Source organism: Ranitomeya variabilis, chromosome 3 (assembly GCF_051348905.1).
Source record: "Ranitomeya variabilis isolate aRanVar5 chromosome 3, aRanVar5.hap1, whole genome shotgun sequence".
NCBI lineage: Eukaryota > Metazoa > Chordata > Amphibia > Anura > Dendrobatidae > Ranitomeya > Ranitomeya variabilis.
The window spans coordinates 424471855-424484331 of NC_135234.1; the positions used below are offsets into that span (position 1 = coordinate 424471855).

General features: G+C 45.0%; 1 protein-coding gene across 1 annotated transcript in view; it reads left to right on the top strand.

Annotated features, from left to right (window-relative positions):
- Nucleotides 1-7110, top strand: part of CRCP (CGRP receptor component) — a 29695-nt gene extending 22585 nt beyond the window's left edge. Inside the window, exons 5-6 of the mRNA XM_077296382.1 lie at nucleotides 5065-5122; nucleotides 6773-7110. Of these exons, the coding sequence (XP_077152497.1) occupies nucleotides 5065-5122; nucleotides 6773-6904 (190 nt within the window). The 3' untranslated portion in view covers nucleotides 6905-7110. The remainder of the gene's footprint in view (nucleotides 1-5064; nucleotides 5123-6772) is intronic.
- Nucleotides 7111-12477: the final 5367 nt, after the last annotated feature.

A 12477-nucleotide genomic window follows, 5' to 3' on the forward strand; every position in this document is an offset into this window, starting at 1 on the left:
TTTTTGTGGCAAAATTAGGGGGGGTCGGCTTATACTCGGGTCGGCTTTTACTCGAGTATATACGGTAGTTAATAAATAACATTTCCCACATGTCTACTTTACATCAGCACAATTTTGGAAGCTACATTTTTTTTGTTAGGAAGTTATAAGGGTTAAAAGTTGACCAGCGATTTCTCATTTTTCCAACAAAATTTGCAAAACCATTTTTTTAGGGACGATCTCACATTTGAAGTGAGTTTGGGGGGTCAATATAACAGAAAATACCCAAAAGTGACACCATTCTAAATACTGCACCCATCAAGGTGCGCAAAACCACATTCAAGAAGTTTATTAACCCTTCAGGTGCTTCACAAGGACTAAAGCAATGTGGAAGGAAAAAAATGAACATTTTACTTTTTTCACACACAAAATTCCTTTGGACCCAATTTTTTTTATTTTCACAAGGGTATCACGAGAAAATGGACCACAAAATTTGTTGTGCAATTTCTCCTGAGTACGCCGATACCCTGTATGTGGGGGAAAGCCACTGTTTGGATGCATGGCTGGGCTCAGAAGGGTGGGAGCACCGTTTGACCTTTTTGAATGCAAAATTGGCCGGAATCAATGGTGTCGGCCCATCATGTTTGGAGACCCCCTGATGTACCTAAACAGTGGCACTACCCCAAATTCTAACACCAACCCCATCCCCAACACACCCCTAAACCTAACCCCAACACTCCCCTAATCCCAACCCTAACACACCCCTAACCGTAGCCCCAACTTTAACCGTAGCCCCAAGCCTAACCCTAGCTTTAGCCCATAAAAAAACCCTAGTTTTAGCCCAACTCACTTTAGCCCAACTTTAACCCTAATGGAAAAATGGAAATATATATTTTTTATTTCATTATTTTTACCTAACTAAGCAGGTTTTATTTACTTTTTTTTATTATTATTTTGATCTCTGTGATGGGGTCTATCTCAGTGATCAAAATGAACCAATAGGAAAAATTTCCTATTGTTGCCGGGTGAGGAATGTGGAAGGAAAACATTAACATTTTACTTTCTCCCAAAAAATTTACTTTTGGAACCAATTTTTTTTTATTTTCACAAGGGTATTACGAGAAAATGGACCACAAAATTTGTTGTGCAATTTCTCCTGAGTAAGCCGATATCCCGTATGTGGGGGTAAACCACTGTTTGGGTGCATGGCAGGGCTCAGAAGGGAGTGAGCACCTTTTGACTTTTTGAACTCAAAATTGGCTGGAATCAATGGTGGTACCATGTCGCGTTTGGAGACCCCCTGATGTACCTAAACAGGGGAAACCCCCCAATTCTAACTCCAACACTAACCCCAACACACCCATAACCCTAACCACAAACCAAACCCCACCATACCCCTATTCCTAACCCTAGCCCTAACTTTAGCCCAACTCACTTTAGCCCAACTCTATCCCTAATGGAAAAATGGAAATAATTTTTTTATTTACCGTATATACTCGAGTATAAGCCGAGAATTTCAGCCCATTTTTTAAGGCTGAAATTGCCCCTCTCAGCTTATACTCAAGTCATACCCAGGGGTCGGCAGGGGAGGGGGAGCAGCAGCTGTCTAATAATACTCACCTGCTCCTGGCGCGGTCCCTGGACGTCCCTGGTTCTCCGGGTGCTGACAGCTTCTACCTGTAGTGAGCGGCCGCATGGTACCGCTCATTACAGTAATGAATATGGACTCCCATAGGGGTGGAGCCGCATATTCATTACTGTAATGAGCGGTACCATGTGACTGCTCAACACAGGAAGAAGCTGCCGGAGAACCAGGGACCCCACGCCAGGAGCAGGTGAGTATAACGCATTGCGCAATATTCACCACCGTGAATATATGTTCCACCGACGGCCGCTCTGCGTCTTCCCCGTCCTCTGCATTGACGCTCAGGTCAGAGGGCGCGGTGACACGATTAGTGTGTGCGCCGCCCTCTGCCTGAACGTCAGTGCAGAAGACACAGCGGCGGCTGTCGGTGGAACGCGGACCGGTGAATATAGCAAGTCCCGGGGCCTGAGAGGTGAGTGTGTCATTTTTTTTATTTTTTTTTATTGCAGCAACAGCATATGGGGCAAATGTCTGTATGGAGCATCTTATGGGGCCATGTGCAGCGTTATATGGGGGCAAAATATCTCTATAGAGCATCTTATGGGGCCATGTGCAGCATTGTATGGGGCAAATATCTGTATGGAGCATCTTATGGGGCCATGTGCAGCATTGTATGGGGCAAATATCTGTATGGGGCCATGTGCAGCATTATATGGGGCAAATATCTGTATGGGGCCATGTGCAGCATTATATGGGGCAAATATCTCTATAGAGCATCTTATGGGGCCATGTGCAGCATTATATGGGGCAAATATCTGTATGGAGCATCTTATGGGGACATAATCGGCATTTGTGGAGCATTATACGGGGCAAATGTGTCTATAGAGCATCTTATGGGGCTCTTATTAACCTTTATGCAGTACTGTATGGGGCAATTGTGTCTATGGAGCATCTTATGGGGCCTTTATTAACCTTTGTGCAGCATTATATGGAGCATTATATGGGGCGTATTTTGTATGGAGCATCTTATGGGGCCCATCATGAACTGTATGGAGCATTATATGGGGCTCCTGATTCAATATGGATATTCAAAAACACAGCCTCTTGATGTCTCAATTAATTTTACTTTTATTGGTACCTATTTTTATTTTTGACATTTACCGGTAGCTGCTGCATTTTCCACCCTAGGCTTATACTCGAGTCATTAAGTTTTCCCAGTTTTTTGTGGCAAAATTAGGGGGGTCGGCTTATACTCGGGTCAGCTTATACTCGAGTATATACTGTAATTATTTTTACCTAACAAAGGGAGTTTTAGTTACTATTTTTTTTTATTTTGATCACAGTGATAGGGTCTTTTCACTGTGATCAAAATGAACCAATAGGAAAATGTTCCTATTGTTGCTGCTGTTGTCTGTTCTGTTCATGATCTAAGGATCTCGGCTTTTAGTTGAGCTGAATCTGTGCTGCACTTTATGTACATGCTCAGTAGTGAGGCCGTGCTGTGGAGTCGGAGAATTGACTTATCGACTCCACAGCCCTGTTAATTCCAAGAGCCAGAACTTTTCTTATTTTTCTGTTGACTTCACTCTGTAAAAACATCTTTTTCTTTAATTCTGCACAATTAACTGTGCGGCATAAATAATATACTTGTTACCCTGTTTTCCTTTTTTCTTTGGGCTGGTACTATAATAGCAAAACCATATCTATATTTTTTTTACGTTTTTGCTACTTTGGCACAAAAATAGCACAGTTCATGGGAATAATAGTTTTTTTTATATCACCATATTCCAGGAACTATAACTTTTTTTTTTTAAATAATTTTTTTTGCTGATTAGGCTGTCTAAGGGCCTGTTTGTGAGACAGGCATATTGTAATACAAACATTTTGGATACATTTAAATTAGTTGATTACTTTGAGTTGGTAGGGACAAGTATTATTTTTTTGTGTGTTTTGTGATGTAAGTCCTGTATATACTCAAATATAAGCCAAGATTTTCAGTCCATTTTTTTTTTTTAGGCTAAAAGTGCCCCTCTCGGCTTATACTCGAGTCATTGTCCCAGGGGGTCGGCGGGGGAGGGGGAGCAGCAGGAATGGCGGCTGTCACATCATACTCACCCCCTCCTGGCGCGTCTCTGCTTCACTGATGGTCTCCGGTGCCCGCAGCTCTTCCTGTGTTCAGCGGGCACATGGTACTGCTCATTAAAGTAATGAATATGGACGCTACTGCACTCCCATAGGCGTGGAGCGCATATTCATTACTTCAATAAGCGGTACCATGTGACCGCTGAACAAAGGAACAAGCTGCCGGCGCGCGCTGGAGACTATCGGAGAAGCAGGGACCGCGCCAGGAGGGTGAGTATGATAGGGGGAGGGTGAGCCATACGATATTCACCTGTCCCCGTTCCTGTGACGTTCAGGTCAGAGGGCGCGATGACGTGGTTAGTGTGCGCCCTCTGCCTGAACAGTCACTGCAGAGACCTGGAAGACACAGCAGCGCGCAGCGGTGGAACGGGGACAGGTGAATATTTCATGTGCCGGTGTCCTGAGCCTGCGGCGACTCCCGCATCTGGCCCCCATAGCGATCCGGTGTTCCCGCCTGCTCAGGGCACCGGCACCTGACCCCCAGCGACGAGAGGTGAGTATGTCATTATTTTTGGTTTTTTTATCGCAGCAGCATATGGGGCATATTATTCTATGGAACATCTTATGGGACCATAATCAACCTTTGTGCAGCATTATATTGGGCATAATCTATGGAGCATCTTATGAGGCCATCAACCGTTGTGCAGCATTATATGCGCATAATATTCTATGGAGCCATCCTTAACCTTTTATGCAGCATTATATGGGGCATATTTTAATGTGGAGCATCTTATGGGGCCCATCATGAACTGTATGGAGCATCTTATGGGGCCCATCATGAACTGTATGGAGCATTATATGGGTCTTATTTTGTATGGAGCATCTTATGGGGCCCATCATGAACTGTATGGAGCATTATATGGGTCTTATTTTGTATGGAGCATCTTATGGGGCCCATCATGAACTTTATGGAGCACTATATGGGGCTCCTGATTCAATATGGATATTCAAAAACACTTAACCTACTGATGTCTCAATCATTTTTACTTTTATTGGTATCTATTTTTATTTTTGAAATTTACCAGTAGCTGCTGCATTTTCCACCCTAGGCTTATACGTGAGTCAATACGTTTTCCCAGTTTTTTGTGGCAAAATTAGGGATCTCGGCTTATACTCGGGCTGGCGTATACTCGAGTATACACGGGTAATATGTTAACTTTGTACCTTGCAAAATAGGATATGTTTGCTTCCCCACTTATGCAAAACATTGTTTTGGTGAGTTTTTTTGCATACAATTGTTTATTAAATCACAGGAGCACATACCATCTATTTACTGTAGTTGTTCCTAGCAATTAATGATGCTGCGTACAAAAAAATATTGAAAGTGCTTAAAATATATTTATATTTTACTTCCACAGAGCAGAAAAACTACAGCTGCTTAACCACCGACCTATAACAGCCGTAGAAATTCAACTGGTATGTACAGATGTATTGTAGTTGGAGGAAAGATATTTGAACTCAACAGATTTGTCCCTTTTATTCTTAAAGGGGTTTTCCCCACATAGTTAATTTTGCTCAACATTTTAGTCATTAGATCTTTAAATAATAATTAGTTCCACAATTGGATGTGTTCAACAAAAATATCACTGTCCTGAGATAATCTTATAAATGTGCCCCTGCTGTGTACTGTGTAATGGCTGTGTCTGACCGTACAGGAACATGGTCTGATCATACCACTGCTCCTGGGCAGGGGGGAAGCAAAAGAGTATACAGACAGGACAGCACGGGATCACAGATCTACACTAGAAATGATTCTGTTAAATTAAAGAGGTCGTCCGGTGAAAGCAAGTTATCATATATCTATAGGTGGTAATTTGTTGATCATTGGAGGTCTAATCACAGCTGATTCTTTGTGAGATAAAATATTGCTTAAAAACAGGCATGGAAATGTATTGCCTCAGAAAAAGAATCAGCTGTGATCCAGTGCTGTCCTGTCTGTATACTCTTTTGCGTCCTCCCCTGCCTAGGAGCTGTGGTATGATCAGACCATGTTCCTGTACGGTCAGACACAGCCATTACACAGTACACAGCAGGGACACATTCATAAGATTATCTCAGCACAAGAAAAACATTTTTAACACATCCAAGTGTAGAACTTACTATTATTCCAAGATCTATTAATTAAAATGTACTTTGTTCGTAAGAGCATACATAGAGAAGAAATTCAGTAGTTATTGATGACTCAGAAGGAGAAAGCTACTCCAAAATGATTCTCCCGTTAAATTAAAATTAGGAAAATGCTAGCATATATAGGTCTTTAATTCATCCCTTTCTGACACTTTTGAGGAGCTTTATTAAATATTAAGGCCCCGACTCAGCAAGACTGGTGGGGTTCACACTAGTCTAAATGAGGAGATGTGTGTACGACTTTTATGAATCAGTAGCGTAGGACGTCTCGTGTACATCTTGGTGTGCGTCTGGCCACAAATCCTATTCCGAATTGAGATGTAAAGAATTGTGCTGCTCGTCATGAATCTGACAGTGATGGTCACCACGCCTCTGTCCTACCTCAGCTCTGCTTACTTTGTTGGAGCTGGGTGAAAATGTCGGAGAACGCCATAAGTCGCAATATTTTTAGTGCGAGTTGCAGCAAAATTTTGCGATTCTCTAAAGCTTTTTACAGCAGAATGATGGTGTAAAAGCTTTGATGAATTGGGCCCTAAGACTGATGCACTTTTATTTATTCCAGTCGTAATAAAAAGTATTTTGGCATAAGATGCTTCTGATTAATTAAGAGGCGTACGCTTGGGGAAAATTAGACGTCTTGCATGCTCTGCGTGAGGCGGAAATATAAACTTATGCCAACCATGGGCTGGTGTAGATTTGCATTATAATTTACGTCTCTTTCTGACATAAGCGATATTAAATGTTCCAGGCTGTGCCCATTTTTACTACTACTCCACCCACTTTAATTAAAAAATAGAATGAGTGGTGGAAAAAGTTTAAAAAGTGTCAGATGATGGTGTACAATAGGTGTGTGCCATAATTTGCAATATTTTATTTGTATAACCGTAATAATGTTCCCCATGTGTCTAATAATGAATGCCATTAACCCCTACCTAATAGATGGTGGAGGAAAGTGAAGAAAGGCTGACAGAGGAGCAGATTGAGCAGCTCATTCACACCATCACTAATATTATTCCCGGGGACCCAGCAGCTGAGGCACAGGAGCAAACCGAAATGGAAGAGGATGGATGACATTGCCCAAGAATAATCATATTTTTACACTTTGCACTATTCCAGATTTGGTGTGTTCGATATTCTGCATAGAAAACTTATACTGTTATACACTAGATTATTATTTCATCGTTTTTTTTATTAATATATTTTTGTTATTATTTGATCCATTCTCCAAACTAAATGTTTTGAGAGTCTCTTTAGTAAATAAATCCAATTTTACAGTTGTTTCGTTACATCTTGCTGGACCAGGACATGACCTACCTGTCTGTTGCTGTTACACTGGTGAATGTTTATTAACCTTGTTGCTACTGATGGGATGGGGCTGTTTTCAATAGATATTTTTGTATTTCCCTTTATGCATTCCTTTATTGGAGTCAAGAAAGGCAACAATATCACCAGTGCTAGATAAGGGGTTGTCCAGTCAAAACTGATAAGTCTACAGTCACTCTGAGACATATGAATTCCCCCAGTGTACGTACTGTGTGCTGCAGGGATTCTCCAGTTTCAGACCCGGGAACAAGATAAATTGATGTGCTGCGGTCTGGAAAGACGCGCCGCATGTCTGTCTCCTCAATACAAATTTGAATAGAGTCTAGTAAAAACAATTTTTTTTTACTTTAACACATATATCGATTGTGATGCATGCTAAAAACAAAAAAAAAAACTCATGGTCTCTGTGTACCTGACCTGCACAATTTTTAAGTATGTGCCATACACGTACAATGGTTTTAAAATGGTATAAAATACAGAATTACATAGGTGGATTGTCGGGTGCGGCCGAAGTGAAGTTGAAAGTTTGGTTTTGGCATCTAAACTTGACCCTGAACATGACCCCCAACCCCTATAGAAGTCAATAGGGACCCACGCTACGGTGCTTTAAAGAGGTTGAAAAGTGGTCATAGTAAGGACTAAGGGGCTACAAAAGAAAGCAAAATGGGGTTAATAGGACAATTGCCCAGCAAATAAATGTGGATAGAAAAATTACTTAAAATAAGATAAAAAAACCAACACTTTTTTAAATAAGAATCTTGAACCTGGAGGCGGAGGTCCAAGTGGAGGTGCACGTGTAGGTGGAAGAGGTAGGTGAGGAGGAATCCAATACTGTTTTTATAGGGGTGGTGGTTAGAGAATTTGCGTAAAAGAACATAGAATTAAAAAAAAATAACAATCTAGAACCAGGAGCGGAGGTTCAAGAGAAGGAGGTGGACGTGGCGGAGTAGGTGGAAGAGGAGGTAACCAACACTGTTATTTTGTTTTCTAACTTGGGGAGGAGGCACCCAAATGAAGCGAATGGCAAATAGAGTTGGACACTGGCTATGTGTATGTGCGGCTGGTATAGTTGTCTAGGCAGCCAAAGGTATGAACAACTCCACGCCTGCTTTATTTTAATGAATGTTAGCTTCCCCACGTTGGTTGTGGACAGATGGATACACGTGTCTGTGATCACACCCCCTGTCGTTCTACACACACACGTTGCGACCGTACACTTCCCGCAGGGCAGGCCAACACCTCCAAGGCATAAAGGGCAAGCTCAGGCCATGTGTCCAATTTGGAGACCCAGAAGTTAAATGGGGCAGACTTATCAGTACATGGAGACGTGTGGACACGTACTCTTCCATCATGTTGTTATAACTCTGCCTCTTGCTAATACTGACCGTATCAGATGATGGTGCCGGATGTTGTAGCGTGCTGATAACCCTGCATTCTGAGGTAGTGGCGGTGCCCCAGCTGCATTGGTGACTTCCTCAACCTTGTTCTTCTACTGAGCCCCCGCTGTCAGGTGGGAACGCAGTCAGTAATGCCTCTACCAGCGTGCTCTTGTCTTCACGCATTTTATAATCCCGCTCCAGTGACGGAAGTAATGATGGTGCGTTTTCCTTGTAGCGGGGATCCAGCAGGATGGCCACCCAGTAATTGGCACTGGTAACAAGCTGGGCCACTCTGCTGTCGTTGCGCAGGCACAGTAGCACGTATTGGCTCGTGTGACAGTCTTCCCAGAGGAAACGACAAGTTGTCTTTGATGTGAGGTGTATAGTCTTGGTCCTTTGTATCACCCCAGCCACGCTCCAGTTATGTCTATGAGCTGCTTTGAGTGCCACCCTGCTGTGAGCATGGTTCCTCATCTTCCAAAACTGTCCCCTGACTGGACAGTTATGCACCTGGCTGCGGTTGGTACAGGAACCCACCCTCCGAGCCATGTGTGAACAACAGGACTGATAAGGTAGTGAATGGTCCCTCTTCCTCCTGCTCCTCTTCCTCCTGTGCCACCACCTCATCCATCATCATTACCTTAAGTTTTTTTTTTTTTTTTTACAAGAGTCATAGAAGTGGTATACTAACTCTTGATGATGTCATCAGCATTGTCCATGTTGGTGGAGTGTTTTAAGCAGCACAAAATTGCACACATCCAGCATGGAGGCCTACTCATTAGTGGTGAAGTGGTGGTGTTCTGCAGAGACTCAGCCGGGCGTGCTGCAGCTGAAATTCCACTATTGCCTGCTGCTGCTCGCACAGTCTCTCCAGCATATGCAAAGTGGAGTTCCACCTTGTTGGTACGTTGCATATAAGGTAGTGAGCGGGAAGGCAGAAGTGATTCTGCAGCGCAGACAGACGAGCAGCAGCAGGGTGAAAACGCTGAAATCACGCTAATACTGCCCACACTTTCAGCATCTTTGACACATGCGGGTAATTTTTCAGGAAGTTCTGCACCACCAAATTCAGCATATGTGCCAGGCACAGAATATGCGTCAAACCGGCTAGTCCCAGAGTTGCTACGAGATTTTGACTGTTGCTCCACACCACCAGGCTTGAGGTTCACCGACACCAACCACTCATCAGTCTGCTGTTTGATCCCCGTCCTCAGCTTCCACAGATCAGTTTCAGAACAGCCGGCTGTCGTTTACCCTTTGCTGAAGTTGGTGGTGCATGTCTTGCTGTGTCCAGATGAGGAAGCGGAATTAGGATTATGCAGCCTGAACAGAGAAATGTCCAGCAATTCTCAGTAGTGGTAGGACATGAGCTAGAATGCCTTCTGCCTCTGTCCCATCCACCACTACATTTACCAAGTGGCCATTTAGGGAGATGTAACGTCCCTGGCCATGCTTACTGTTCCATAATATCAGTGGGTATGTGGACCTTACCACTGATGGCATTGCACAGTGCACACCTGATTTGGTCTGCAATGTGTGTGCAGGGCAGGGATGACCCACCTGAAAAAGTAGTGGCAACTGGGAGATTTTTTAAAACTATCCATCTCCACCAGCTGGACTGGGGTATTTCCTCTTTTGGGGGTGAGGAGCTGAACACTTCCATGAGATGATCTGTGACACTGATGGTTGTGCTGCTGTCACATCCTCTCTTGCGGGGAGGCAGGTAGCCCTGTTGATCGGGAACTGGGAGGAAGATGCCACGACTGCAGCAGAAGAGGGAGCAGGAGGAGGCTCAAATCTGTCATGCTTTTTAAGGTGTATACTCCACTGCACCTCGTGCTTGGAATTCAGATGCCTCGTTATTCAGATTGTGCTCAGGTTCAGAAGATTTATGCCTCGCTTCAGGCTTTGACCGCACATCGTGCAAACCACCCGTTGGTTGTCGTCAGCACATTGGCTGAATAAAAGGCACATCGGGGAGCTCCTTTGAGCTTGCTTTCGTTTGCTCATTTCCTTGGCATGGTGGTCAGTAGCAGCCAATGTTCTGGCTAGGGGCCTTCCGCTGTGCTTTTGCACCCTGCTCCCTCTTTTGCTGGACAGCATGACCACCTCTTCCTCCTAACAGCGCACGTCTCTAGGATGGCCTTCGCTCCATGTGGGGTCTAGGACCTAATCACTCATGCATCACCTTCCACCCACTCCTCACTCCTGCCCTTATTGTCAGCCTGCACACTGCAGAAAGACGCTGCAGTTGGCAACTGTGTTTTGTCATCCTTTGAGATTTGCTGCAGTGGTCCTCTCACCATGTGCCCTAGCTCTCCCACATATGCACCCTCCAACATAACAAGTGGTTGGGCATCAGTGCATTCAGTCTCTTCCACTTCTGGGGCAGGGCCAGGTGGATGTGCCACAGAACTCCAGCCAGCAAAGGCATCATAAAGCAGAAGAGACTGCTGCATGACTTAGGGCTCAGACTGCTTGGCTAATTTGCAAGGGGGTAAAGTGGAAGCCAGATGGTCATGGTCCTGAGGTGCCAACTCTGCAGGAGACTGGGTGGAAGATAATGTGTGGAAACGAGGCACTCTCAGCCATTCAATCTTAACACCGCCTCAACATGTTCTGGCTTCACGATTCATGTAGTTGTACTGGGCTCTACGAAATGACTCAGAATATACTATCACCTATGTGCACCAGAGGAAAGTGTTTCATTTGGGCACCTTGCAGGCACAGAACAACCATGTCCTTGCCCTGCAGCAGCTACACCAGCACCGCCACGTTAACATCCCCTATTTGATGCTCTCCATTTTTCTCTTCGCCACGACAGCACCCACTGAGAGAGGGGATCCGCCCCTAGGAACAGGAAACCCTACGGAGAGATAAAAGGGGCGGTCCCCCTCGCTCCCACAGTTTCGTGTTCCTATGGGAAATCCACGGAGAAGAGGATGCCTAGCCTGGATGCCGCTTGTGCAGTTTACCTGTGAGGACGGCAAGGGCTCCAGAGCTGGAAGCAGCATCGGGGGTCCTGGTGTCAGCTTCCCCCCTCTGCTGGCAGACGCTGTGAGGCCAGGGCTGGAGAGTGCTGGCTCACAGAAAATCATCCGGCACGTCTGCGGGGAGTTAGCGCTGTAATGGGGAACGCTGCGCCGTCCTCGGCGAGCGCTTATACGGCGTGGAGCCCCGGTATGTCCCCCGAAAGTATAGGCTGAAAAGCTTCCGAGGAGAGGGAGGAGACGGCGCCGGCGCTGGTGCCGGTGACAGCGCGGGCATATGAAATATGGCCGCGACCCGGAAGTGATTAGCACTTCCGGGTTCAACAGGAAGAAGATGGCGGCCCCCATGTGAAAAGGACGCCGGCGGTAACGCTCCGGCGTCCAATATGGATTCGGCACAGGACCCTGCGATGTCTTCTATTGAGGCCACCGCAACTACTCCTCGCAGCCATGCCAGCAGCAGCAGCCGCTCCAAGCGGAGTGGATCTTCTAAAAAGAGCAAGCCTCTGCAGTCTCCTCCCCGTCAGCCGGTACCTTCACAGACGCTTCACTGGGGTGAGTGTACATCTACCCTATTAAGCTGATTGCTGTCCCCTCTTCTCTAACACTCTAGGCAAAATGTACTGAAAAAACGAAACAAACAGTGTGCGATATGTCTTCAGCCCCTTCCGGATAGTTACACAAAGAAACTTTGTAAACCATGCATTGATTCCACCTTACGGGAAGAGGCCTCTGTTAAATCTGAGGACATTAGAGTGTTGATTAGAGAAGAACTACAAGCCCTGCATAGTTCGGGAAAAGAAACGCGTCCTAAGGGGACAAGAGAGTATGTTTCACCCATATCTGACCAATCTTCCGAATTAGAGGATGCAGATTCGGATGTTTCTAGGGATTATGTTTCCTCGGATGAGGATCAAGATACGTGCTTCCCCACCGACAGTATAGATAACCT